Consider the following 27,229-nt stretch of genomic DNA (forward strand, 5'->3'; position numbering starts at 1 on the left):
TTGGTAAAAAAACGAGTTTTTCCATGCGAGGCCCTGGGGTAAGTCAATGTGTTGACCCGCCATGCACCCCATAATCATAAGCAATGTCATTTCTCTATTTCTAATTTCGGAGAGGATAGTACTTTTTTTACTCGGCCATCAGGTTCTGTTCTTGTTGATGGTCCACTAAGTTTAGCCATGACTAGTGCACTGCTGCAGTTCTAAGAACACTATGAAAGATTATATTTACATCAGCATGTGAATCAAGGTCCAGAAAGCATAGCAGGATTCTCTCTTGAAACAAATGACAAAATTAATGGTTATACTCACAGCCAGAATACAAAGTTCTTGATGCTTGATTCAACCACGGCAAATATTGAACATTCTGCAAGTGAAAATGGAAGAAACAGTTCCAGTAAACTCCACAAACATAAGAAGGATCCTCCAGCTCATGAGTGGAATAATAAGCACCTATGCATATTTCTATACAAACTCGGTTATTGTGGTAAAGTTTCTGTAGCAGACATGTCACAAAACCAACAAACAATGAGAAATGCTTCAAAATTCTAACGAAAAGAAGGGAGGAAAAAGAACTGCTTAGAAGGACCAGTCCACATACCAGAATACATGTTATACTCACATCTGGTTGATAACCAAATCATGGAGAAACTTCTTGTACAGAAGTCAAGCTGGGTTCCCACACTGATACACGGAAAGATCTTGCCTTAGGAAGTGGGGGTACAAAAGGCTTCTTTGCTTTGACAGTCCTCTTCACTTTATATCTTGGCCGCCTATCCTTGGAAGCATAGAATTCTTTCGCAGAACCTACAGATTCCTCGGAAATGTCTCCGCTCTCATCCCAAGTGATATTCGCATCAATTATCTCATCTTTACCTTCTGCAAATCCTTTCACTTTTACCCTTTCCATGTGTTTAAGAGTCAATTTCTGAGCAGTAGTGGATGGAATTAAAAGATATTTGTGACCTGGCAATAAATTTTCATCTGGCCATAACAGAGACTCCTGGGGATTTTTGAAAACTCCTGGACGAGCAACGCACATTCCAGGATATTTTTCCATTAAGTGGGATGCAGGAAGGGCATATTGATACAGCTCCTCTCTTCCACCAGGATGAACTATCCTGACTGAAATATCTCTTGACAGTATGCATAAGCCTACTGATATAGGAGCTCCTTCCAGTTCTCTTTTCCTTCTGGACTCTCTCTGTGTACTTCCACTCAGGCCTAACAAATGAACACAGCCCTTCAGCATAGCCAGCAATCAAAAGCTGCAAGATCCCAATATTTCATCTCACTATAACGACAGGAATGTGGGGAGCATTGTTCCAATGTGCACTATTTCCATATTATTATATATTGCCAAGGCTTTCATGGCCGGCCATATCTAACTAGTGTTTTGTCCACAGAAAGCCAATGATGAAACCAAGGCTATCAAGAGATTCTTTGGCATAGGGGAAGGGAATAAGTTTCGTTCCTTTCTTCCACGTGAAAATCAAAGTTAGCCTAGGACAGCGGATAAGAAACACCAACCCAAGAATAACTAGTTATCAAAAATATCGCATCAATTTGAAACTGCACTATCTCTGCAGGCACATCCTTCTGCTAATATCATACTCCCATAAACCTGATACAACCTGTCGTTCCAACTTCTTCACTCTCCCACTAATCCAATTGTTATGAAGAATAAGACAGCCCTTTTTCATACAGGCTTTTTTCACATTTTTCTTCTGCCATAGGTTTAAGTATGCACCATTAGGGAAGAGGTTTCTATCCAAGAAATGAATGGTTAGATTTGTTTCGGGTTCCACGCATCTGTTATCACTAATACGGTAGGATCCCCCTTCACCACACAATGTGTCGTAGAAGCTTGGCTGTTCAGACAGGTTTGATCTTGCTGCATGCTTTACCACCTTCTCCATAGCAGCTACAGATGAAGCATCAGAACGAGCAAAGTAAAAACCAGAGTTCAAGCGCCTGGGTAAGTTTACAGGTCCTACAGATAGAACAGCAGAACAAATAGGTTACAATTGAACTTCTAAGACTATAATAGAGATAAACAAAGTTATAATAGAGTCATCAAACACTGATCAGTATCAGTCCCCCAGAGTAACAGTAATCTAAACTCCCTTTTCCCCCTCTAATATGTACTTTTACAAAACATAAGATAGGGTCATTTGAAAAAAGTCAATAAAGTCACATGCACCAGATTTCAACTAGATATTCTAGATATACTAGTTTCCTTCTGATGCCCTTGAACCAGTGTGCACTAAGCCAATGAGAAGAAATTAGTTATTTAAGTGCTACATTTTTTAGAGAATTCACCTGTGTAATTGTACTCATCGGACTGTGCCACAAGAACACCAGGACCAAAAGAATAAAGCAATGGCAATGGATTCCCAAACCAATAAACATCGACATCACTTAGAAGTACGTTGTACCCAAGTTTCAGTATCTTCCAAACCATTCTGGACTTCACTTTGGTGACTCTCTGAAAGCATGTTGTTCCAAAGTGGCAATCGTTAAAGCTTATGTTTCTTGGCGCTGATGGATCATGGAAAACAGGGAGGCCCTAGCAGAAAATAGAAAATTTCAATTAACACACACAAATAGACAACAGCTTGGGGGGAGGGAGATCCCCAACTAAATCCAGATAGAACTTTTGGGGCAATCTTCCAAAAGCATGATAGAATACAAATGTGAAAATTTACTGGCCTAAACCATTTGGTGCAACTAAACAATAAGAATTGCGCTCAGGCCATAATAAACCTTAGAATTCCTCTGGGCACTCAAAACCATAAATAGAGAACGGTCCAAGCAAAGTCCATTCCCCAGATGTTCAAGGTCATCCTAAAATGTCAATTTCTGGCAATGGAGAAAAAGAGCAAATGTAACTATTACAGTCCCTTCTCTAAACCAATATGCTGCAAGTAGCCCAAAATTTGTCTACCAGAATCACATATAATCTCTTTATGAGCATGCCCCTGTCCACGTGCCTGTAATTGCACAGCAGGGAAACTGACCCCCATTTTAATTGAATTGGAACAAGAAACTAAAACTCAAGAGAAACAGAAAGCAATAAAGCAGTACCTGTAAGACAGAGAATTGATATGTTTCCTGATCAAGAGCACAAATGATGAAATTTGTGACCCGGAGTTGGTGTAATCTGCACACCCAACTCATTAGCATGTCCTTGTAACTATATCCAGCAACAGCAAGCACAAGTGTTTTGTTCTCGTCTGCAGTTATTGAAAGGAGTGACACTAAAGAAAATGGAAAATCTAATGATTCCGATATCTTTAACTTGTCTCTCATAGAACAATTTAATGTTCTGTTTTGTGATTTAACATTTTCGGCAGAAACCATCCTTTTCCTCTGGGTACAGGATCTCAAAACCCTTCTAGTCCATCCACTTCCTGTCTGGCACACAGATGGATAAACGCTGTCTTCAGTTCTGTCAGCAAAAAGATATTGCCCCTCACAATTCAAAAGATTTACTAGGCCAGAATAATTAATTTCTCGGAAAAACATCGAGCCATATAGTGCACCCAGATGGGAATTGCCACCTTCCTCCCACCTTCTGTTTTCAATCTCTAAAACACTGGATCCTCTGACTGACAGTTCAGACCAATGTTCAGGATAATTAAGAGAGAGACATGAGATGGTCCAACTCGCATCAAAGACAAGCCTCAATTCAGATGACACAGCTTCATTGACGACCCAGTGGTTGTGAATCCCCTTGCCATACAAGAAAGGAGGAAGTACTCCATTATGTAAAGGTAGATTTCTGTTGTTCCATGCCATAAGCATTCTGTCCTCACAATGATTCCACTCCCAATGATGACCAAGTATCTCCTGCAACTGTTGGAATCAAGAACGGTGTCAATGTTGTAGTCCCAAATAGGCGGTCAACTTTCAGTCTGGGGTAGGAATCCTTCATACCTCCTGGCGTCTTACCCTTTGTCCATCCTCTCTGAGCCAATGTTCCCCAGCATCATCCAAGTGGAACGGGAAGTAGGAAACATTTCGTAACGAAGCCACAAGAAGCCAGTCACGGTCAAGTTTGTGAGCATAATTTAAGGTGGAAATGAGGTCAGGCAGAAGAACTGTTTGTGGATCAACAAAAACAGCTATGTCTGTTGTGAATAACCGTGATTTCTCTAGCATGGAATGAAAGAATGGGGTACCAAGAAACCTAGAAAACACCCGAATAAGAAGAGAATAAGGCTAATGGAATGGCATATTCCTCGTAATAAAATTGGGCAAGAAACAAGATAACAAACTTGTTGACCGACCTAAGATAACCATTAACCAATCCAGAGCAGAGCCATCTAAAGCATAGCTTTGCAGAGACGAGAAAATAATCAAATTAAAAACCGAAATAAATGCTTACGTGAAATCAATAGTGGAGTCAACCAAAACCCGGGAACCAAAAGCTGAGGCAAAAGAAGGCTGTTGAGTAAACAAAACGACAATGATTTGAGGGGACAAAGCAAGCCATGATCGAATAGCAAGACTCTGCTTGGAGTCAGCTGAAGCTGCAAAAGGGTCAGTAGGCGCTGAAAATATAGTAATTGTCGGAGGGCTTAAACCTTTGTGGTTGAAATTCTGGGGTCTTGTCAGCTTAAAAGAAGGTAGCCTCTGTGTGGCATACAAGGAAAGACCAATCAACAAGAACCCATATACCCAGACCCACCACAGTCCCATCTGCATTCCCTGTTATTCAAAAACATAACAAGTTTCAGAGCACATAGAAAGAGAGAGATGGTGTTGCTGAGGATTAAAGTAAAGAGATGAAATGAGAAACCTTCATTGTTGATATTGCTCTACTTCTTCTTCCGTGTTTTGAAAAGAGATAGCGGGTTTTAACCGAAAAGAGAGTGAAACTTTAACTGAGAAGGGGGGAGGGAAGAAAGAAAGAAAGGAATGGAAGAGTACCAAACAAACCGAACCCACAAGGGCCATTGACAGCGCCACCACCAAGACGGGGAAGCGCATGAGAAGACATGTGAAGTTAGGCGTGGTTACGCAGCCACACGTCACCTTCCATTACTTTTTCAATATTCAAAACTTTGCATTGGGGGATATCCAGCCTCCTTCCATGTTCCTTCCATCCACTCCAACCAACCATGCTTTGAAAATTATCAAACCAAACCATTTCATTTCTTTCTCTTATTAAAATCCCGGAGAATAATTACATAAACAAATTGTGGTATAATTTATTATTATTATTATTATTATTATATACGATTTCCTTCTGTTTTCAACTTTTAAAAACAAAAGATGCAATTATTCATTTGTTTTGGTTTTCGGTTTTCAAATGAATAATATCCCTCATGATGTGGATCCTAGGACAGGGTTGATAATAGATTAATTCATGGATTAATTCAATGATCCATCCAACATGGATTTACTCAACGATTCATCTACTTGGGATCTAGATTAATGAAATAAGAGTATCTTAAGCTAAAAATTACTTGATTAATGGTTTAAAATCCTTATTTAATAAAAAAAAACTTTATAAATAAATAAGATTTATTTGTCAATTATATTTTATAAAATAAAAATTATCCTTACTTAACAAAAAAATATTAAGTACAAAATAAAAATTATCTCGCACTTGTCAGACATAAAAAAAATAAAAAATATTTCTTAAATATTTTAAAAAATTTCAATTATAGTTTTACTCAAGATTCTCATTTACTTTAAACTGGTTTTACAGAACCTAGGGTAAGTTAGTGAAAAAAATAGGTTTTTTTTTTTATAAAAAAACACATCATTTTGAGCTTAAAAAAATAATTCGACTTAGTTTCAAGAGTTTTTTTTAAAGAAAATAAAATATGTTAATATGTGTTCGTATTAAATGTCAAAATTATAAATAACTTAAAGTTAACTTTGAGAAGAATGGATATTTGTGTTATATTAATATTAATATTTTGAATTAAATATAAATTGAGTTTCAGATTTAATAATATCTATATCCTATTAAACAATACTTAAAAGTGCATTTTCATTAAAGTTTTATATCATTATATTACATTTAAAATATCATTAAATTCTCTAACTTAAGCATGTTTTATAATAACAAATCTAATAATATAAGATATCTTTAATTTATGGTAAATGCTCATTTTAAATCAGGTATATCTCACAATTCAAAAAATTAATTGATGTGTTTAATTATTGAAATTGAGAAGATAAAAAGAGGGATAAGCTTAGAGAAAAGATACTGATTTAATTCAAACTGGAACACCGTTTGGTTATTAGATCATAAATGGACCTGTAGACCTTGCATTTAGGTCTGGTTTATCTTGATGGAAAGCTGAGACATAAACATAAAACATTTATGCAGAGTCCAAGATTCAAAGCTGTCGTTTTCAAGTTCAAATCTTAACAATAAAAGAGAAGTTTGAATCTGTTCTGTAGCTCAGATATTGTTCAGTATTCAACCCATATCTCAAGTTCTGGAAGTACAAATAAGCTCATTCTTTTTTTGTTGGAAATCCGAGACAAATTCCCACAACTTTCATGAAGACCATCTATTCAAATTCTGATGTTAGTAATGTCGTTTTGTCTAGCCAACAAGTCAATAGCTAACCACCAAGTCAAGAGTTGGCCACCAACTCAATAATTAGTCATCAAATCAATAGTTTTAAATTGTAGCCTATAAAACGAGGCATTTATCATATATTTAGACATCTTGTTTTTCATATCAAGATCTTGCTCTTGCTTTCTTTCTTTGTATTTTTATAATGTTCAAGTTTTATTTCATGTTATATTCTCACTTGTTTATGCATATCATTTCTTTCACTATACTTAGTTAACTTATATCATATTATATTCTTATCTTGTTTATTTATGTTTCTCATCTTCATTATATTTAGCTAAGTTCATTTTGTCAAGGTGAAAAAGTTACACTAATGGTGTGTTAGAAAAATTATAGTATAAACTCAACATGGACTTTAATGTTTATATTCAAGAAAGTTTGTTATTGACATGCTTTATAATTGTTATCTTACTCATTATTAATACCTTACTTGTTAAATGGTTAATCTAGATTTGTGTTGTATAACCCTTGGTACAACAAATATTTGATCCTTAATTCAAAGGATTGATTGAAGTGTTTAACCATTAAAATTGAGAAGATAAAGAGAGGGATAAGCTTAGAGAAGAGATGCTGCTTCAATTCAAACTGGAACATCATTCGATTATTAGGTCCTAATTGGAGTTGTAGACCTTGGATGTAGGTCTGGTTTATCTTGATTGAAAGTTAAGATATAGGCCTAAAACATGCATGAAGAGTCTAAGATTCAAAGCTGCCACTATCAAGTTCATATCTTAGCAATAAAAGAGAAGTTTGAATCTGTCCTGCAACTTAAACACTGTTTGATGTTTAGCCTATATCTCGGGTTTTAGAAGTCCAAATGAGCTCATTCATTTTTTGTTGGAAAGAAGAGATAAATTCTCACAACTTTCATGAGGACTATCTATTCAAATTTTAATGTTAGCAATGAGGCTTTGTCCAGCGTACAAGTCAATAGCTAGCCATCAAATCAAGAGTTGGCCACAAACTCAATAATTAGTCATAAAATCAATAGTTTTGAATTTTAGCCTATAAAAGGAGGTATTTGCCATACATTTAGGCATCTTGTTTTTCATATCAAGATCTTTCTTGTGCTTTCTTTCTTTGTATTTTTATAATGTTCAAGTTTTATTTCATGTTATATTCTCATTTGTTTATGCTTATCATTTCCTTCACTATACTTAGTTAACTTATATCATAACTATATTCTTATCTTGTTTATTTATGTTTCTTATCTTCATTATATTTAACGAAGTTTATTTTGTCAAGGTGAAAAGGTTACACTAATAGTGTGTTAGAATAAGTATAGTATAAACTCAACATGGACTTTAATGTTTATATTCAAGAAAGTTTGCTATTGACATGCTTTATAATTGTTATCTTACTCATTCTTAATATCTTGCTTGTTAAATGGTTAATCTAGATTTGTGTTGTAAAACTCTCAGTACAAAAAATACTTGATCCTTAATTTAAAGGATTGATTGATGTGTTTAACTATTGAAATTGAGAAGACAAAGAGAGGTCAAGCTTAGAGAAGAGATGTTGATTCAATTCAAACTGGAACATCATTCGGTTATTAGGTCATAACTGGAGTTGTAGACCTTGGATGTAGGTTTGGTTTATCTTGATTGAAAGCTAAGATATAGGCCTAAAACATGCATGAAGAGTCCAAGATTCAAAGCTACCATTATCAAGTTCAAATCTTAGCAACAAAAGAGAAGTTTGAATCTGTCCTGCAACCCAAATACTGTTTGGTGTTCAACCTATATCTCGGGTTTTAGAAGTCCAAATGAGCTCATTCATTTTTTATTGGAAAGAGAAGATAAATTCTCACAACTTTCATGAGGACTATCTATTCAAATTCTGATGTTAACAATGAGGTTTTGTCCAGCCAATAAGTCAATAGCTAGCCATCAAGTCAAGAGTTGGCCACCAACTTAATAATTAGTCACCAAATCAATAGTTTTGAATATTAGCCTATAAAAGGAGGCATTTGCCATACATTTAAGCATCTTGATTTTCAGATCAAGATCTTGCTCTTCATGTATGGCAAATGCCTCCTTTTATAGGCTAAAATTCAGAACTATTGATTTTATGACTAATCATTGAGTTGGTAGCCCATTCTTGACTTGGTGGCTAGCTATTGACTTGTTTACTGGACAAAAAGTCACTGCTAACATCAGAATTTGAATAGATAGTCTCATGAAAGTTATGAGAATTTGTCTCAGCTTTCCAATAAAAAAATGAATGAGCTCATTTGGACTTCTAAAACTAGAGATATGGGCTAAACACCGAACAATGTCTGGGCTGCAGGACAAATTCAGACTTCTTTTTTGTTGATACAATTTGAACTTGAAAATGGCAGCTTTGAATCTTGGACTCTTGATGAATGTTTTAGGCCTATGTCTTAGCTTTCCATAAGATAAACTAGACCTACATCCAAGGTCTACAACTCCAGTTATGATCTAATAACTGAATGGTGTTCCAGTTTGAATTGAACCAGCATCTATTCTCTAAGCTTAACTCTCTCTTTGTCTTCTCAATTTCAATAGTTAAACACATCAATCAATCCTTTGAATTAAGAATCAAGCATTTATTGTACCAAAGGTTGTACAACACAAATCTAGATTAACCATTTAACAAGCAAGGTATGAAGAATGAGTAAGATAACAATTATAAAGCATGTCAATAGCAAACTTTCTTGAATATAAACACTAAAGTCCATGTTCAGTTTATACTATACTTATTCTAACACCATTAGTGTAACCTTTTCACATTGATAAAATAAACTTAGCTAAATATAATGAAGATAAGAAACATAAATAAAAAAGATAAGAACGTAGTTATGATATAAGTTAACTAAGTATAGTAAAAGAAATGATAAGAATAAATAAGAAATTAATGAGAATATAACATGAAATAAAACTTTAACATTACAAAAATATAGAGAAAGAAAGCAAGAGCAAGATCTTGATATGAAAAATAAGATGTCTAAATGTATGGTAAATGCCTCATTTTATAGGCTACAATTCAAAACTATTGATTTGATGACTAATTATTAAGTTGGTGGCCAACTCTTGACTTGGTGGCTAGCTATTGACTTGTTGGCTGGACAAAACATCATTGCTAATATCAGAATTTGAATAAATCATCTCCATAAAAGTTGTGGGAATGTGTCTTAGCTTTCTAATAAAAAAAGAATGAGCTCATTTTAACTTTTAGAACTTGAGATATGGGCTGAACACCAAATAGTGTCTAGGTTGCTGTAAAGATTCATACTTCTTTTTTGTTGCTAAGATTTGAACTTGAAAACGACAGCTATGAATCTTGGACTCTTCATAAATGTTTTATGCCTATGTTTTATCTTTCCATCAAGATAAACCAGACCTAAATTCAAGGTCTACAGCTCCAATTATGATCTAATAACCAAATGGTGTTCTAGTTTGAATTGAACCGACATCTATTCTCTAAGCTTAGCCCTCTCTTTATCTTCTCAATTTTAATAGTTAAACACATTAATCAATCATTTGAATTGTGAGATATGCCTGCATTTAAAATGATCATTTACCATAAATTAAAGATATCTTATATTATTACACTTGTTATTATAAAACATGTTTAAGTTAGGTAATGTAATGATACTTGAAGTGCAATATGATGATATAAAACCTCAATGAAAATGCACTTTTAAGTACTGATCACACCCCCTAACTAGCTTATTACTAGTTCATTGTAATTAAAGCGTTAAAATAGAAAACAATTTGCAAGATCCAAAAGCAAAACATTCATCATTTAACTTCTATTGATATATTCAAATAAACAAACTCTCATTAGATTTTTATGTCTGCTCCATACCTTTTAATCAAGATATTAATAAACCTTCCTTTTATACTCAATATATCAACACACAGTTATGAGGCTTTACTTGGAAGAAAACAAAATTTGTTCTAATGTTTTTCTAAGGTTAACTCCCTTGGGTTAGGATTATTATCTTTTTTTTTTCTTAAACAAGATAAGAACATAATGTATCTTTAACCCATGTAACGAGCTTTAGGCTACTCCCAAACCAGTCGGTCTTAGGGCATTAGGTGTTGAGACACCTCTATGAGCTTAGTAATTCGGGTTGCAGATACTAAAATGTAGATGGTGCAATGTTTGATTCCCTTAAGCTTTTCTCCTCAATCCATGTAACAAGCATTGAGCCAATAGCTCCCAAGTTAGTTGACTTTAGGGTATTAGGCGTTAAAACATCACTTCGAGCTTAATTGCTTAGGTTAGGAGATTACGAAATCAAACTTGTCTATGTTTTTATTTATTTATTTTATTATCATTGTTTTTTTTTTGAAAACTTATATAATATCCATATTTCTTAGTTTTTACCTTTAATAAAAGAACACAAATAATATAATAATTCAATGTGCAACCCATAATGATATGTTAAAGTGTGTGTCAAAATGAGGGTTTATGAATACTTGCTATATAAGTATATGAGATGGATTAAGTGAGAACAGAATGAGAGTTTGTAAACTTGAGTAAGTTATAAAAAAGAGTATGATAAAACCTTGTTATGAATGTTGCAAATAACCATTGAAAATATTTACTAGTATGCGTCTCAAGAGTTAATAAAATTTCTCCTTAATTTGTTATCCTAACAATAACAGTTTTGTCAAATAGTTTTAATAACAATAAAAGGTTAGTTTTTTTAACTACCCTCTCCCACCAACCAAAATAAAACATTGTCCTCAATGTTCTAAGTTAGAAAGGTAGAGTATAGAAGACATCACCTGAAACAACTACTACTGACAAACCTGAAATTCACTTAAACAAATATAAGAAATAATAGAAAATATTATGTTATTAATAAAACCAAAAGACACAAGGTTTTACAAACTAAGGCTCAAATCAAATCTAATACATTATGTCACACTCGGACATCGCGACGACCTTTTAAAAAATAAATTCTTGAAAAAAAACCAGATATCTGACATCTTGTTCTTTGGAGGAAAATATCTTGTTTAAAGAATTGTCACCTGATATTATAGTCACTAAAAATCCTAACTGGTCAACAAAGATTCTATGGTACGGGACTGGTTACTCGAAAGGGAAGATATTATCACCCCTTAAGCGTTCTACCTGAGGTAGACTGCATTATTGGTTTTATCTTAAATTGTTAAGGGTTTATTGTGTTTTATCTTGGATGGTCTGCCTATAATATTCCTGACTCTTGCGCCGGTGAATATTTGACTACAGATACTTCTAACTCTGACGTTTGTAAATATTATATAGCAACAAAAATAAAATGACCCGACTGGGCCTGAGGCCCAGGCTTAATCTGTTTTTTTTTTTTTTAGGGTTGGATCTAGCTCAGTCCGTGTGGGCTAGGCTAGACTCGCTGGGTCTACCCAGTTAAACGGGCAGGACTACACGCGTGAATCCTTCACGCTTGCTTTGCTACAGGAGGGTAGTAATTATAATTCAAGTAACAGTGTCAAATGAATTATATTGCAGAAGAGAAGAAAAGATTTACCTGGTTCAGGTGCTGCCGGACGCGGAGATTATGACTGACCAACGTTACTCTCCCCTGCTTTTGCTTTTCATTTACTCCTCTGGTTCTTGCTTTTCTTTTACTTTTTTTTTTTAAGCGTGTTACCTGCTCCCCCCTGTTCTTCTTCGTCCCCTGTCTTTAGTTCCTGGTTTTTGCTTTTGTGTCTTCGTCCGTGTTCTTCCTCTTTCAATGTTCTTCCCTCTTCTCAGTTCGTCCTGTGTAGAAAACATGAAGCAGAAATTAAGAAGAACAAAATACTGAATTCTCATCTATTATTCTATTGCTAGCGGAAGAATATATACAGCAGGAAGGCCTACAATTAAGGAGAAGAATCAGCAACATTAGCTGACTCCTTTCAGAGCATAATTACTGCCTAATTTCTAGAGATTTACAGGTATTGATATGGCAACACAATATTTGAATGTATCTGCAAGATAAACATTATCTTGATAATTACTATCTTGAAGATCAACCATATCTTCAAGATCCTGTCAGTTCCCTTGTTTTAGTTCGTCTTGGCACTCTCTCCTGTTCGCGCCTGTGTGCCTTCTGGTTTTCTATCCTGTGGCTGTGCTGTTACTTGTAATGTCGAGCTGTTGCTGTTGCCGGTCTGGAGGTTGATGTTCGGCTGAGGAGGAGAGCTCTCGTTGCTGGTGAAGAAACAAACTCTGCTATGGTTGAGGAATGGTGTTATGGCTGTGCTCGTGGTGAGTGAATGGGCAGCCTTGACAACGGTTTATGGACTGGTTGGAGCTGCTGCCATGGAGAGAGGAGAGGTGGATCAGCACCGGTTGAGACGTGGAGGAGCTGGTTGCGGGGGAGAGGAAGCTGCGACTCTCGGTGATGCAGGCTCATGAACTATAATGGTGCGGGGTTGAAGATAGGGTTTAAGCAGCCATTTTTTCTTGGCCGTGTACTGATCAATGCCCTCTCAGTGCTGATTGTGTTGGTCCGTCTGGGTGAATGAGAGGAAAAGCAATGTCTATGGCTGGGGGGAACCGGCGGCCCTTTCGCCAAAATAGGGTTTACCCTCTCTTTGTTCTGTGCCCTCCCCTGCTTTTTATAGGGCTGGACTTCTGATGGTTCATCTGCCACCGTCTCTTCCCTTTCAGGATGAGGATAAGTGTGGCTTGGGGTGTTGGTGTTCTGTTCGGACTCGGACACCTTGGTGGTAGACTTTGGCCCGAATTCCAGTAGCGTGACCGAGAGGAAGTCTGCTTGGATTGGAGACTTTGGCAGACTAAATTGGTCTGCTTCGGCTTCTGTTGGGCTGCCCATCTGGGCAGCATTTCGTTTTTTTCTTCACTGGTGGCGTCCTCCGTTACCAGAGGAAGAAGACATGCATGGGCGCAAAACGACGCCGTTTCAGGGCGAGGGCGGCTGTTTTTCAATTTGATCCTTGATGTTTTGATATTTTTCAATCGGACCCCTGGACCAAATTATAATTAAACCCTGCATTGCGGCACATTTTACACAACGGTCCTTGGATTTTAATTTCTTGCAATTTGGACCTAAATCAGCCCTGAATTTTTAATATTTCTTCAATTAAGCCCCTGATTTCATTAATTAAACTAATTCTAAGCTCAATTGAGACCCTAAACTTATCAATTAAACTCCTGACATCATTAATTAAACCAGATCAAAGTTTAATTGAGTCCTAGGACTTGCCAATTCTTTCAATTAAGCTCATAATTTCATTAATTAAACTGATTCAAAGCTTAATTAAGTCTCCAATCTTATCAAAATTTTCCTTTTCTACCACAATTGGCTTCCAAACTTAAAATCCATTATGATCAAATCCTTAAGGCTTCTAATTTGTGTTGTCTTGGCCCAAAACTCAATTTTTCTTCATTCATTTCATTTTTGTGAATTAAAATTAGGTTATGACACATTAAATGAATATTTTTCTCAGCTAGTATCCGACAAAGATGATTTGCTAATTCTAAAAACTTATTTTCTTTTCCAGGACTAGATCCACAAAAAACACAAATATTTTTTATTTTATAAGCCAAGGAACCTGTCATTTCTATACTCTTCTATATTGTAAGTATGGATTTAATAGAAATGAAGGGAATAAAGAGAATATTTTATAGATAGAAAATGGAAAATGCAATCATATCACTTATATATAGGCCAGTTGAAGTCTCTCTCTCTCTCTCTCTCTCTCTCTCTCTTGTCAGAACATGTGTATGTACAAGTAGTTGTGATTGTGGCTCACATCTTCCATTGGTTTGACGTTCAAGAACGGCTTCTCTATGGGTTGAGGATAGGCTTCCCATCCAGTTTTCTTAAAAACTAACAAACATGGTCTTTTTTAATCAGATTTCTAAGACTATATCGAGTATGTTCTTTATGAAAATGGGGTCATAAATCATGAATTGCACGATGCACATCTCCACTAGGGTGCATCTCAAGAGTTAATAAAGATTATCTAAAGACTCCTTACTCAGGCCATCATTAATGAATTGTATTTTATCTTCACGGTTTATAGATATCATTCCTAAAGAATGACATCGTGCATTACAAGTCTATCTGACACATCTGTGATAGACTTTCAATCATTTTACAAGATATTTTTTCGCAAAAATGCTTTTACCTGTCCCAGGCATGTGCGAAACAAAAAATTGGAAGACTCACCTGATAAGCGGACCTTTACTTCAATTATTCAGCGAGTATCTTCAAGAATTCCATGGTTCATTAACAACCTCAATCTTTCACACCTAAGATGGTAAATTTTTGTAATCACATTTTGAGGCAAAACAAGAAAATATTTTTTTCAATTTTTCGAGAGTGGTGTCTATTTTTTAGATGACAAGTGGAGAAGAGATGCAAAGAAAAAGAAGGAACATGCAATTTGAACAAATATATAAACAAATATCAGTTATCATAGAAAACTAAAAGAATCGACTAAGAGTCACAGAGTACCGTTATCCGCTATTTGTCCGAGGTTGAAGAGAGACTAGCAAAACAAAAGTCACAAAAAAAAAACAAAAAACAATGTGAGAAAAACAAAACAATCAACCTTTATAAACAGGATCACTCAAACCAATGTATTCATTTTCACTAGGAAAATTATCAAAATAAACTTTCAAATGATGTTCATTTACCTTAAAAACATTGTCATTCTTTGGATTCTCAATATCAAAGGCCCCATAAGGATACACATGTTTCACAATAAATGAACCACTTTGTCTTGATCTTAGCTTTCCAGGAAATAAATGGAGTCGAGAATTATAAAGCAAAATATTTTGACCAACATCAAATGTTTTTCTCAAGATTTTCTTGTCATGAAACTCTTTGATTCTTGCTTTATGAATTTTTGAATTCTCATATGCATCATTTCGTATTTCCTCAAGCTCATTTATTTGTAACTTACGCAGTTGGCTAGCATCATTAAGGTTTGAATTGAAAGCTTTAATAGCCAAATAAGCTTTATGTTCAAGTTCCACAGGCAAGTGACAAGGTTTTCCATAAACTAGCCTATAAGGTGACATACCTAATAATTTTTTAAAAGCAGTTCGATAAGTCCAAAGTGCATCATTAAGTCTTAAAGACCAGTCTTTACGATTAAGGTTCACTGTTTTTTTCAAGATTTGTTTGATCTTCCTATTAGCTTGTTCTACATGTCCTCTTGTTTGAGGGTAATAAGGAGTGAAAACTTTGTGTGTGATTCCATATTTCTTTATTAAAGATTCAAATGGGTTGTTGCAGAAATGTGTTCCACCATCACTTGTCATGGCCCGAAGCATTCCAAATCGACTTAAAATATTTTCTTTCAAAAACTTGATCATTGTTTCAACTTTGAATTGCCTCTATTCATTTTGAAACATAATCTACTATGGCTACTATGTACAAAAAACCAAATGATAGAGGAAATGGACCCATGAAATCTATACCCTAACAATCAAATATTTTAATAACAAGAATAGGATTCAAAGGCATCATGTGACATTTTAAAATAGATCCTATCTTTTAACAATTTTCATAAGTTTTGCAAAATGTATGTGTGTTCTTGAACATGGTGGGTCAATAAAATCCACATTGTAATTTTTACAGTTGTCGTTTTTGACGAGAAATGACCCCCTACATGCCTCAAAATAACAAAATTTAATGACACTTCTTACATCATTGTTAGGAATGCATCCTCGAAATACTTGATCAGGACAATATTTGAATAAGTAAGGGTCATTCCAAGAAAAGTTCTTCACTTCGTTCAAAAACTTTCTTTTATCTTGGGTACTCCAATGAGCTGGAAAGTTTTATGTCGCAAGAAAATTGACAATGTTAGCAAACTAAGACATTGTAATAATAGAAAATAAATATTCATCAGAAAAGTAATCATTGATTGATGTGATGTCAGATGTGGAATCTATAGTCAATCTTGACAAAGAATCAGCGACAACATTTTCGGTGCCTTTCTTATCTTTGATTTCTTCCTGAAAATAAATCATTTATGAATCTTTAGATTCATTGAACTCAGTTTCACTAGAAGTTGTTTCAAAGTGATCGTAAACTAATTCTTCAATAAAGTCTACTTCCTGTAAATCATTATCATCTCCAGGTTGCTTGTAAATGTTAAAAATATTCATTTTCAATATCATGTTTCCAAAAGATAACTTCATCAGTCCATTCCTACAATTAATCAATGCATTAGAAGTTGCAAGAAATGAATATCCTAAAATGACTGAAATTGAATTACATGCTTCAACAGGTTGTGTATCCAAGACAATAAAATCCACATGAAAGATGAATTTATCAACTTATACTAACACATCTTTAACTATTCCTCTAGGAACTTTTACAAATCTATTAGCAAGTAACAGAGTTATAGAAGTTGGTTTTAACTCACCTAGATTGAGACTTTGGAAAACTGAATATGGAAGTAAATTCACATTAGCTTCGAGATCAAGTGAAGCCTTTTTAATTTTATATTCTCCAATAAAGCATGAAATTGTAGGACAACCAAGGTTTTTATATTTCAAAGCATTATTGTTTTGAAGAATGACACTTACTTATTTGGCTAAAAAGGCTTTTTTTTTTTCACATTCAGTTCTCTTCACAGTGCACAAGTCTTTTAAAAATTTAGCATAAGAAGGTATATATTTAATAGTATCCAACAAAGGTATATTGATCCTTAACTATTTAAAATTTTCAAAGATTTCAGAATTGTGATTGACTTTCCTTTATTTGGTAATAACATAAGGAAATAGAAGTGCTGGTGGGGAATCAGTCTTTTCTTTGAAATGTTCAGGTTCAACCTCTTTCTTACCTTCAAAGATTTGTCGCACGTGTGCGGCGTTGCGGCGATCGCCCTCCACACTCATTGTGTGTGTATCTGGCAAATTTGGAGAGACAAGGAATTCTTATCTCTTATCAGTGAAGAAAAAAGGAATGGGAGTCGCCACCTAGTTTTTGGTTACTAGGAACCCTAACTGGTCTTAGAGATCAGGTACGGAGACTGATTGCGTAAAGGGAAGGTATTAGCACCCCAAATACATCCTACCTAAGGTAAGCTGTATTGTTCTATTTGTCTGATCAAAATCTAAGGTTTGGTCGCGTTTTCTAATTGTTGGTCCTGTCTGTCTAAGATTCAAGAAAAGCCCTCCTCAATAAGGAGGTTTTTATCTTAATGGGGTAAAATCTAACCGTTCTAGCATCGAATAAAAAAACTACATTTTTAATATCGGGAATACGTTTTACGTATAAATTCATAATCCCTGATATTAAAAGAAAACAAAATAATTTTTTGGAATTTTTGAAATTTTGGCCAAGTTCTCATGACTTTAATAAACTGGTTATTAAAGCCAAAATGCATGCTAAAACATATTTTTTTTTTAAGTTTTCTTTGTTGTATGAAAATATGACATGATCTTTTCTTTGAGAGACTTGGCCGTATGCATGAAAACCAAAACATTTTCCCTTTTTTAAAAACCGAGTATTTTAATACTAGATTTATATTTTTACGGTACAAAAATACAAACCAATATTAAGCAAAATTTAGTAGAAAAATACGCGGGGAAATCACAAATTTTTTCGAAAATATTTTTTTGAAAGTTTTTGGAACCGGGCCAGACCTGGCTCAAAAACAAATCTGGGCCGAAGCCCACTGCTACATGAACAGTGGACGTGAATTATAATTCACGCCCACTGTTCATGCATGAACAGCAGGGAAGAAGAAGAAAAAAAAGAAGAAGGGGGAAGGAAGGTTGACCTGCGATGGAGGTGGTCTGGCCGGCGTGAAAGGCAGCGGTGGTGGCAGACGGTGGCTGAGGCGGCGGTCTTTCTTCTTCTCCCCTCTGCTTCGTTGTGCTGTTTTCTTCCTCTGTTTTTCGTTCTCTCTGTCAACATGGTTTCTTCCCTCTCTACAGTGGCTTCGTGGAGATGCTGGTGGTGGCGGCTTGGGGAGTGGCTTGGACGGCGGTCGGCCTTTCTTCCTCTTCTTCTCTGTGTTTTTCTTCAACTCTGTTTGCCTCTGTTTTTGTTTCTTCCTTTTGCTTCTCACGGGGCTGTTGTCGACTGGGAGGGCAATGGCAGCTGGCGGTGATGTTGGTGGAGGTGGAGAGGAATCCGACGATGCCTCATGATGATTATGAAGGTGGCAGTGGCTGGGAAGCCCGATGACAACAGCGATTTTCTTCTTCTTCTTCCCCGTGTAGAGGCGCAGGTTGCTGCCTTTTCTTCAATGGTGTAGCAACGGGTGGGGGAAGATGATGAGCTGAGGAAGGCTGACTATGGCGTGGGCAGTGCTGCTGTGTTTGTGCTCCTGGTGGCGTTGGTGTCGCGGCAGCCGGTTGTGGTCGCTCTTCCTCTTCTCTTCTGTCGTTGCTTCTTCTCTCTGTTTCTGTCACCTTGTTTCTCTCCAAACAATTCTCTGTCTCTCTCTCGGTTTCCCCTCATTTTCCTTTTTTTTTCCGCTAATCCCCCCTGTTTTCTGTTCTCCCTCCTCCCCGTTTGTCTTCTCCCTTCTCTGTATTTATAGCCGCAGGAAGAGAGGGGTACCTTACCACTTCCATAGCGCAGGGTAAGGTGGCTATCCTGCCCATGTCTTGGCACAGGGTAGGGTGGCCGGTCATGGCTTGTATTAATGGTGGCAGGGTATGGATGTGGCTTGTGTCCAAGTTTTGTGGGCAAGTGGGAGGGAAAAGAGAAGGAGAAGGTGAGCGGGAAAAAGATTTCAAAAATCTTCTTCTCCCCTATCTTTGCATTTGCAGGGGAGAAGAAACTGCACTGTGCCATTAAAAACAGCACCGTGCAGTTTTTTTTTGAAGAAAAGGAAAAAAATTTAGGAGTGACCCAAAAATGGGTTATGACAAGATTGACTCATCATCTTTCTCACAAGGTTCAAGAATAGGTTTTTCAATAATCCTACCATTACGGAGAGTAATGACTGATTTGACTTGATCCATGTATTGGCTTTCGGAGCTACGCACTTGAATTGTATTGCCTTTTAGGATTTTACTATGGTTGAGATGAAAACTTTTTTTTTTCTTGAAAACTAAGAGCAGATGTGAATTTTGCAAGAATATCTTTCAAATCTACCATAGTTTGAGCATTTTGAGTGTTAATTGTCTCTTGCTTTTTAATTAATGTATGCAATGCTTTCTCAAGATTTCTTCTAGGATTTGGAACATAAGGAGGTGCATATTTATGAGAATTTTGAAAATTATGGTTGTCGCACGTGTGCGGTGTCGCGGCGATCACCCACCAACCTCATCATCAGGTGTGGTAAGTCTATCTATTCCGGCAAATATGGAAAGACAAGGAATTCTTGTCTTTTATCAGTGGAAAAAAAATGGAATGGGAGTCGCCACCTAGTATTCTGGTCACTAGAAACCCTAACTGGTCTCAGAGATCAAGTACGGAGACTGATTGCATAAAGGAAAGGTATTAGCACCCCAAATATGCCCTACCTAAGGTAAGCTGCATTGTTTTATTATCTAATAAAAATCTAAGGTCTTGTCATGTTTTTTAATTATTGGTCCGTCTATGGTTCAAGAAAAGCCCTCCTCAGTAAGAAAGTTTTTATCTTATGAGGTAAAACCTAACTGTGCTAACGTCAAATAAAAAAAACTACCTTTTTAATATCAGGAGTACGTTTTACGTATAAATTCGTAATCCCGGATATTAAAAGAAAAAAATATTTTTTTGGATGTTTTTTGAAATATTGGCCTAGTTCTCGTGACTTTAATAAACTGGTTATTAAAGCCTAGATGCATACTAAAACATATATAATTTTTTTGAAGTATTTTGTTGTATGAAAATATAATATGATTTGTTTTGCTTTTTAGAGACTTGGCCGTATGCATGAAAACAAAGACATGTTTTTTTTATATATGTTTTGACAAAAACTGGATATTTTTATACTGGATTTATATTTTTACGGTATAAAAATACAAACCAATATTAAGCAAAATGGATAGAAAAACACAAATTTTCAAAAAATATTTTTTTAATTTTTGATTTTTTTGATTTTGTTTTCTTTTACTAGGCCGGACCCGGAATAAAATTGGGCTGGGACCGACCCCAAATAAAATACCACTATCTTATATTGGGTTGGACTCAGCCCAGTCACATGGATTGGGTTGATGATCCAACCCGGACTGGTTACTGTGCCATGCACAGTAACGGGTAATTATTTTCTTGCTTGCAAAACGTGCACAGTGCACGTTCTGCATGCAAGAAGAAAACCCAGAAACAGAGATGAGGGGGAGAGAATTACCTGGCGGTGGCGTCGTTGTCGCGGTGGACAACGGTTGTGTTGTGGTGGTAGGAAGTGTTTCCAGCGACGGAGAGAAAGGACCAGAGAGATGTTACAGTATTTATCTTCTTCCTTGTCTATCTTCTGTTTTTCAGCTCCCTTCTCTTCTGTCCTTCTGTTTTTTGGCTCTCTGTTTTTTTTGTTTTGTTCTGGCTGCGGCGGTGCTGGTGGTAGCTCACGGTGCTGGTGGCGGTGGAAAACTGGGGAGAGCTGAGGGTGGCTGGGAAACAAGTGGCAGCTGCTGTGATGGTGGTTCTGCAGTGGTTCTTTTCTATGTTCTGTGTTCCTCCCTCTGTTTGTCTCTGTGTTTGCTTCTTCTTCCGTTTCTCACGGTGCAAGTGCTGTTATCGATGACTGGGAGGACGGTGGCAGCTGGTGGTGGCTCTGGTGGTTGTGGCAGGAGGCCACAGTGGAGAGAGAAATAGAGAGGAAAATGTTGGCTGAAACCGGAAATGGCTAGTTTTTTGGCTGACTTTGGATCAAATTTTCTCCACACCTGGAGCATGAAGATCAAATCTATTTATAGGCGGTGTAAGAGGGACACTTTTTCTCTTCTGGTGCAAAATCTTAACCCTTGGTTCGACCCGAAAGCATCCCAACCATTGGCTCAAAGTAGCAATGATGAAATGTCAGTTTTGTAGGAAAAATGGCTGGTCGGGTTGGCCACTTTGGGGCGGTGCCACCGCCTTTGCAGCATCGATCAGCCCAAACGGCTTCCACTAGCGTGTAGTCAAGTATCCCAGGATCGTTTGCGTGTACGTTTCATCCAATTTGGTGAAACAACGAGGCGCCAAATGCCTTGGGAAGGTGGCCACCCAACCAGCCTTGCTGAAGAAGAAGATGAATAGTATCTTACGATTTAGTCCTTCAATTTGTGATTTATTTCTATCTACACCCCTGATTGGCTTCAAACTTTTAATTTTGTTCAATTTTACCCATGAAGAACTTCAATTTAAACCCTAGATTTCGGCGCATTTTTCCCTTTGGTCCTTGGTTTTAGATTTATGCAATCAAGTCCCTAATTGATCATCAAACTTCAATATCTATTCAATTAAGCCCCTGATTTGACCAAATCAACTCTAAAAAATCATACTTTGACCCCAGAACCTTAATTTCTTCCAATTAAAGCCTAAATTGACTTAAAAATCATTTTTTCTTGTAATCAAACCCTATATAAATTCAATTAAACATCCAATAAAATTTAATTAAGTCCATAAACATTTGATTTTGGAATTTTTTCCTCAACTTGAATTTTTCTTTGTCAACAGGGCTCTTTATCTGTAAAATATACTGTCAAATTTTAATCTTTGAATTTTTGAGCCTCCTCAACCAATTTCTAACCATTTTCTGGATGCTCTGACATCTTCTTCTCACTGTTATTATTTTTTGAATTTTTTTTTGATTTTTTGGAAGAGAAAAAGTGAATTTGGGAAATAACCAAAAAATGAGTTATGACAATGGTGTGCTTGAAATGGTGGCTGTGAAGTTTGTGCATTATTGTTACTACTCTTCAAACTAAAATTTAGATGATTTCTCTAACTAGGGTTGTATGTTTGTGAGTATGAATTTTGATTTGGCATTTAGAAATTGTTTAAAGCATTGATTTATTTATTAAGACATTCCTTGAAAGAAGGCAAAGTTGGACAATCATTAGTTGAGTGTTCATTTTTTTAAAATTTATTGAACAAATTTTAATTGATCACTCCTTTTCAATTATAGTGCTTCAACTTTTCTAGCTAAAGATGTAAATTTAGCTTGGAGATCATGATCCTCCCTAAGGTTATATATGTCTTCACTAGATGTTTGAGGCTGGGTTTTACCCGATGCCTCATAAGTGCCTGTAATGTCCTAATTTTGAGCATTTTCAGCTAACAAGTCTATGTACTCCATTACTTCATCAGAGTCTTTATTTTTAAAAGTTCTATTGCACATCAATTTCACTATTCACCTATTTTTACGTGTTAACCCTTCATAAAAGTATGAAACCAATCTCCATGTTTCAAAACCATGATGAAGACATGTGTTAAGTAAGTCTTTGTACCTATCCCAACACTGGTAAAATGTTTCTCATGGTTTTTTAGTGAAAGTGGTGATTTGTCTTTTGAAAGAGTTTGTTTTATGAGAAGGAAAAAACTTTTTAAAAAACTGTTGTTGTATTTCATCCTAAGCACGAATGGATCTTGACCTAAGATTTTACAGTCATGTTTTAGCTTTGTCTTTTAAAGAGAAAGGAAAAGGCTTTAGTCTGATGGTATTCATGCTACAATTTGAGTCATTATAAGTGTTTCAAGCTTCTTCAAATTCTCTCAAATGCAAGTATGGATTTTCTAGATCTAAGTCATGAAAAGTAGGTAAAAGTTGAATAATACTTGGTTTAAAATTAAAGTGAGATGCATCGAAAGGGAAAACTATACATGATGGTGCACTTGTTCTTGTAGGATTCATATGGTCTCTAAATGTTCTAAGACGGTTTTTCTTATTATGAAGTGATTGGTTATCCTCTTCGACCATGTTTTCTAAAGAGGATGAAGATTTTCTACACAGTCACCACTTAATATATGTGACCAAACTCTCATGTAAGTGTAGAAAAAAGAAGAAACAAAAATTAAAAGAAAAATAAAATATATAATTTATACAGTAACTTACCTCCCTAACAACAACGCTAAAAACTTGACATGAACAAATGATTGATATATTATCTTAAGTATAGAAGTGTCAAAGTAATAAATAACCCGGCAAGACCGAGATCGATCTATAGGGAGGTTAACTATATAAATCATAGATAATAAAATAAACAGAGTTGAAGAGAATTTTGAGACGTGATATTAATGTAAAGATTAAATAATGATAAAACAATTGTCAATGTTAGAGCATCCACTAATGGTATTTCGAATAAGAATAGTTCAAACACTTTTTATTAGTCAACTGGAAACCACACACAAAGAAGGTTCCAATAAGATGATTTATCATTAATGGCTCATTATAAATTATTAACATGATCATATTAATTATCTTATTTGAGTAACGTCAATACTTGTAAATGTTATCTGGTATTCATGGTGCTAACTTATGTCAACAACAAATCAAGTTCCTTTCATAGCATATGTGTCGGTTATCCATATAGTAATAAGTTATGAAAGTATTAGGTATTTGTTGTACCAAGGCTTGTACAACACAAATCTAGATTAACCATTTAACAAGTAAGGTATTAAGAATGAGTAAGATAACAATTATAAAACATGTCAATAGCAAACTTTCTTGAATATAAACATTAAAGTTCATGTTCAGTTTATACTATACTTATTCTAGCACCATTAGTGTAACATTTTCACCTTAACAAAATAAACTTAGCTAAACATAATGAAGATGAGAAATATAAATAAACAAGATAATAACATAGTTATGATATAAATTAACTAAGTATAGTAAAGAAAATAATAAGTATAAACAAGAAATTAATGAGAATATAACATGAAATAAAACTTGAACATTACAAAAATACAAAGAAAGAAAGCAAGAGCAAGATCTTGATCTGAAAATCAAGATGTCTAAATGTATGGCAAATATCTGCTTTTATAGGCTAAAATTCAGAACTATTGGTTTGATGACTAATTATTAAGTTGATGGCCAACTCTTGACTTGGTAGCTAGCTATTAACTTGATAGCTGAACAAAACATCATTGCTAATATCAACATTTGAATATATAGTTTTCATGAAAGTTATGGGCATCTGTCTCAGCTTTCCAACAAAAAAAATGAGCTCATTTAGACTTCTAGAACTCGAGATATGAGCTGAACATCGAACAATGTATGGGCTACATGACATATTCAAACTTCTCTTTTGTTGCTAAGATTTGAACTTGAAAATGACAGCTTTGAATCTTGGACTTTTAATGCCTATGTTTTATCTTTCCATCAAGATAAACCAAACCTAAATTCAAGGTCTACAGCTCCAGTTATGACCTAATAACCGAATGGTGTTCCAGTTTGAATTGAATCAACATCTCTTTTCTAAACTCAGCCCTCTATTTGTCTTCTCAATTTCAATAGTTAAACACATTAATCAATTTTTTGAATTGTGAGATATGCCAGAATTTAAAATGAATATTTACCATAAATTAAAGATATCTTATATTATCAGACTTATTATTATAAAACATGCTTAAGTTAGAGAATTTAATGATACTTTAAGAGCAATATGATGATATAAAACCTTAATGAAAATGTACTTTTAAATATTGATCACCCATCCAACCAATAAATTTTTTTAAGGTATGAAGATTTTTTTGGTAGTATCATTAAATCTAATCAAGCAGTTCGATTTTAAAACCTGCCAACCCCATTTTAAATTAAACCGCATGGAAGCTGATCAAAAGTGAGTCTTTCAATTTAATAGGTCCAAAGACAACTTGGATGACCAGTAAAAATATAGCATAACTTTTATAAAAAACTTTAAGATGACAATTTTTTTTAATATAGAAACAATGATAGATTAGATCGACCTCGGTCATCCTACAACCTGGGTCATAGACTTCAATGTGTTTAATAACATTGTTATTTTTGTAAATTATTTTTATTTTATTTTTTGATAAAAATTAGATGCTTACAAAATCAAGCACCAACCCTAAAAAGACGTTATTGAGATATTGATAACCCTACAAAAAAATAGAAAAAAAAATAAACCATTAATTTCATTTCCTAACCAATCTAATATTGAAAAAGAGTGAAATAAAAAAAAACAATTAGAAAAATTAAAGTACCAAAAACTATATTAAAAAACATATCAGGTTTAATGGGTAAACCTGTTAAACCCGTAAATCAAATAACCCAAGTCAACACATCAAACCTACAAACTGGATAATGAACTTCATTAAAATTAATAACTTGTTTTTTTTTTAACTATTATTTATTTAACTATACAATAACAAAAATAAGTGATTGCAAAACCAAGTATCAAACCAATACCAAGACTTTTTTTTAAGACTATGATAACCTCATAGAAATCAAAATGAAACAAATTATGAAACTCAATTCTTAATCAGTCCAATATCAAAGGATACAATTGAAAAAAATAAATTAAAAGAAAAAGAAAAGCTAAACTCGCCGAACTCATCAACAAGCCTATGAACTTTTTACAATTTAATAACATGTGTTTTTTTTTTCAAAACTATTTTCTCAACTAAAAAAAAAATAGACAATCACATAATCGAGTTCAATTAGAAAGACAAAAAAAGATATTCGGCTAAACCCGTGAACCGAGACGATCAAAGTTATCTTGTCAAACTCGCAAACCGAGTCATTCACTCTACAATGTTTAATAACCTATTTTTTTTTCAAAATCATTTTTTATTTAAATAAAAATTTTAAAAAATAAATCATATTAAAATATTTTTTTAATATAACGATAACCATATAAAAATAAATTAAAATAAATTATCAACTCTAAATTCTCACGCACACATTATATAAAAACTAAATTTAAAAGAAAAAATTCAATAACCAAGGAGATAAAAAGGATAAAATAAAATCTTTACTATTATAATCCATATTGTGTGAAAAATCAGTATTTTCCGCACACCCACCCATCCAAGTTGAATTTCATCCTATTCCATTCATCTTCATCATCACTTGAGAGTCAAACCAATGATCTAATTTATGATCTAATTCAAAATAAGATTCGAAACATATGAATCTGTTTAGAAATGTGATTGTGATTATTTTTTAAAGTACTTTTCGTGCTGAAATACATTAAAATATTTTTTTTATTTTTAAAAAATTATTTTTAATATTAACACATCAAAACAATTTAATACATGTAAAAAAAATTAATTTTTAACAAAAAAAAAATTTAAATTTTTTAAACAAACAAGTACAACAACCATTTCCAAACGCAGCCATAATATTCAAGTCGTGGATGAAGTTCGAGGGCTTCATTTTGTTTGATGCGACTTACATAAACTAAAATTTATCTTTCGAACGCAATTTAAAAATTATTTTTCATAAATAACTTGTCATTAAAATAAGTTAAGCTAAACGCATGTTCAAAAAAAAATTAACTCTCATCAACTATTTTTTTTATATATAAAGATAATAAAAATCAAAATTAACAAGTAAAAATTAAATATTGCAATTTTGATTAAATCAAAATCGACTTAATTTTACGAGTTATACTTGTAAATTTCCAATGAATAAAAAAAGAAATGATAATTTGAATCCAAATGGAACCTTAGATGATCTCAAAATTCACATACCATCTCATATCTTCCAGGTGGCACAGTTAACCAGACAGGGGGAGGGCTTCAGTGAATACTGTGCTGGCTATCTTGTGGATGGATGGTTATACTTGCAG

The 27,229-nt window shown here is 34.5% G+C and overlaps 1 protein-coding gene across 5 annotated transcripts; it reads right to left on the bottom strand.

Annotated features, from left to right (window-relative positions):
- Nucleotides 1-198: 198 nt before the first annotated feature.
- On the bottom strand, nt 199-27,220 carry LOC7469046 (beta-arabinofuranosyltransferase RAY1). 5 transcript variants are annotated; one of them, XR_002983204.2, is made up of 7 exons: nt 4,933-5,131; nt 4,388-4,710; nt 3,937-4,189; nt 3,085-3,855; nt 2,320-2,566; nt 599-1,990; nt 199-364 (listed from the first exon to the last, which is right to left on the bottom strand). XR_002983204.2 is itself a non-coding variant. In XM_052455369.1 (6 exons), the coding sequence occupies exons 1-6, from the start codon at nt 27,132-27,134 to the stop codon at nt 1,575-1,577; spliced, it is 2,013 nt and encodes a 670-aa protein (XP_052311329.1). In that variant the 5' UTR covers nt 27,135-27,220; the 3' UTR covers nt 199-1,574. The 5 variants fall into 5 exon arrangements, 3 of the variants coding, with proteins under 3 accessions (XP_052311329.1, XP_024462280.2, XP_002312675.4); XR_002983203.2 differs by having other exon boundaries at nt 199-493; XM_052455369.1 differs by lacking the exon at nt 4,933-5,131 and adding an exon at nt 27,132-27,220 and having other exon boundaries at nt 199-1,990.
- Nucleotides 27,221-27,229: the final 9 nt, after the last annotated feature.

The sequence above is a fragment of the Populus trichocarpa genome, chromosome 8 (genome assembly GCF_000002775.5).
Source record: "Populus trichocarpa isolate Nisqually-1 chromosome 8, P.trichocarpa_v4.1, whole genome shotgun sequence".
In the NCBI taxonomy this organism is placed as follows: Eukaryota; Viridiplantae; Streptophyta; class Magnoliopsida; order Malpighiales; family Salicaceae; genus Populus; species Populus trichocarpa.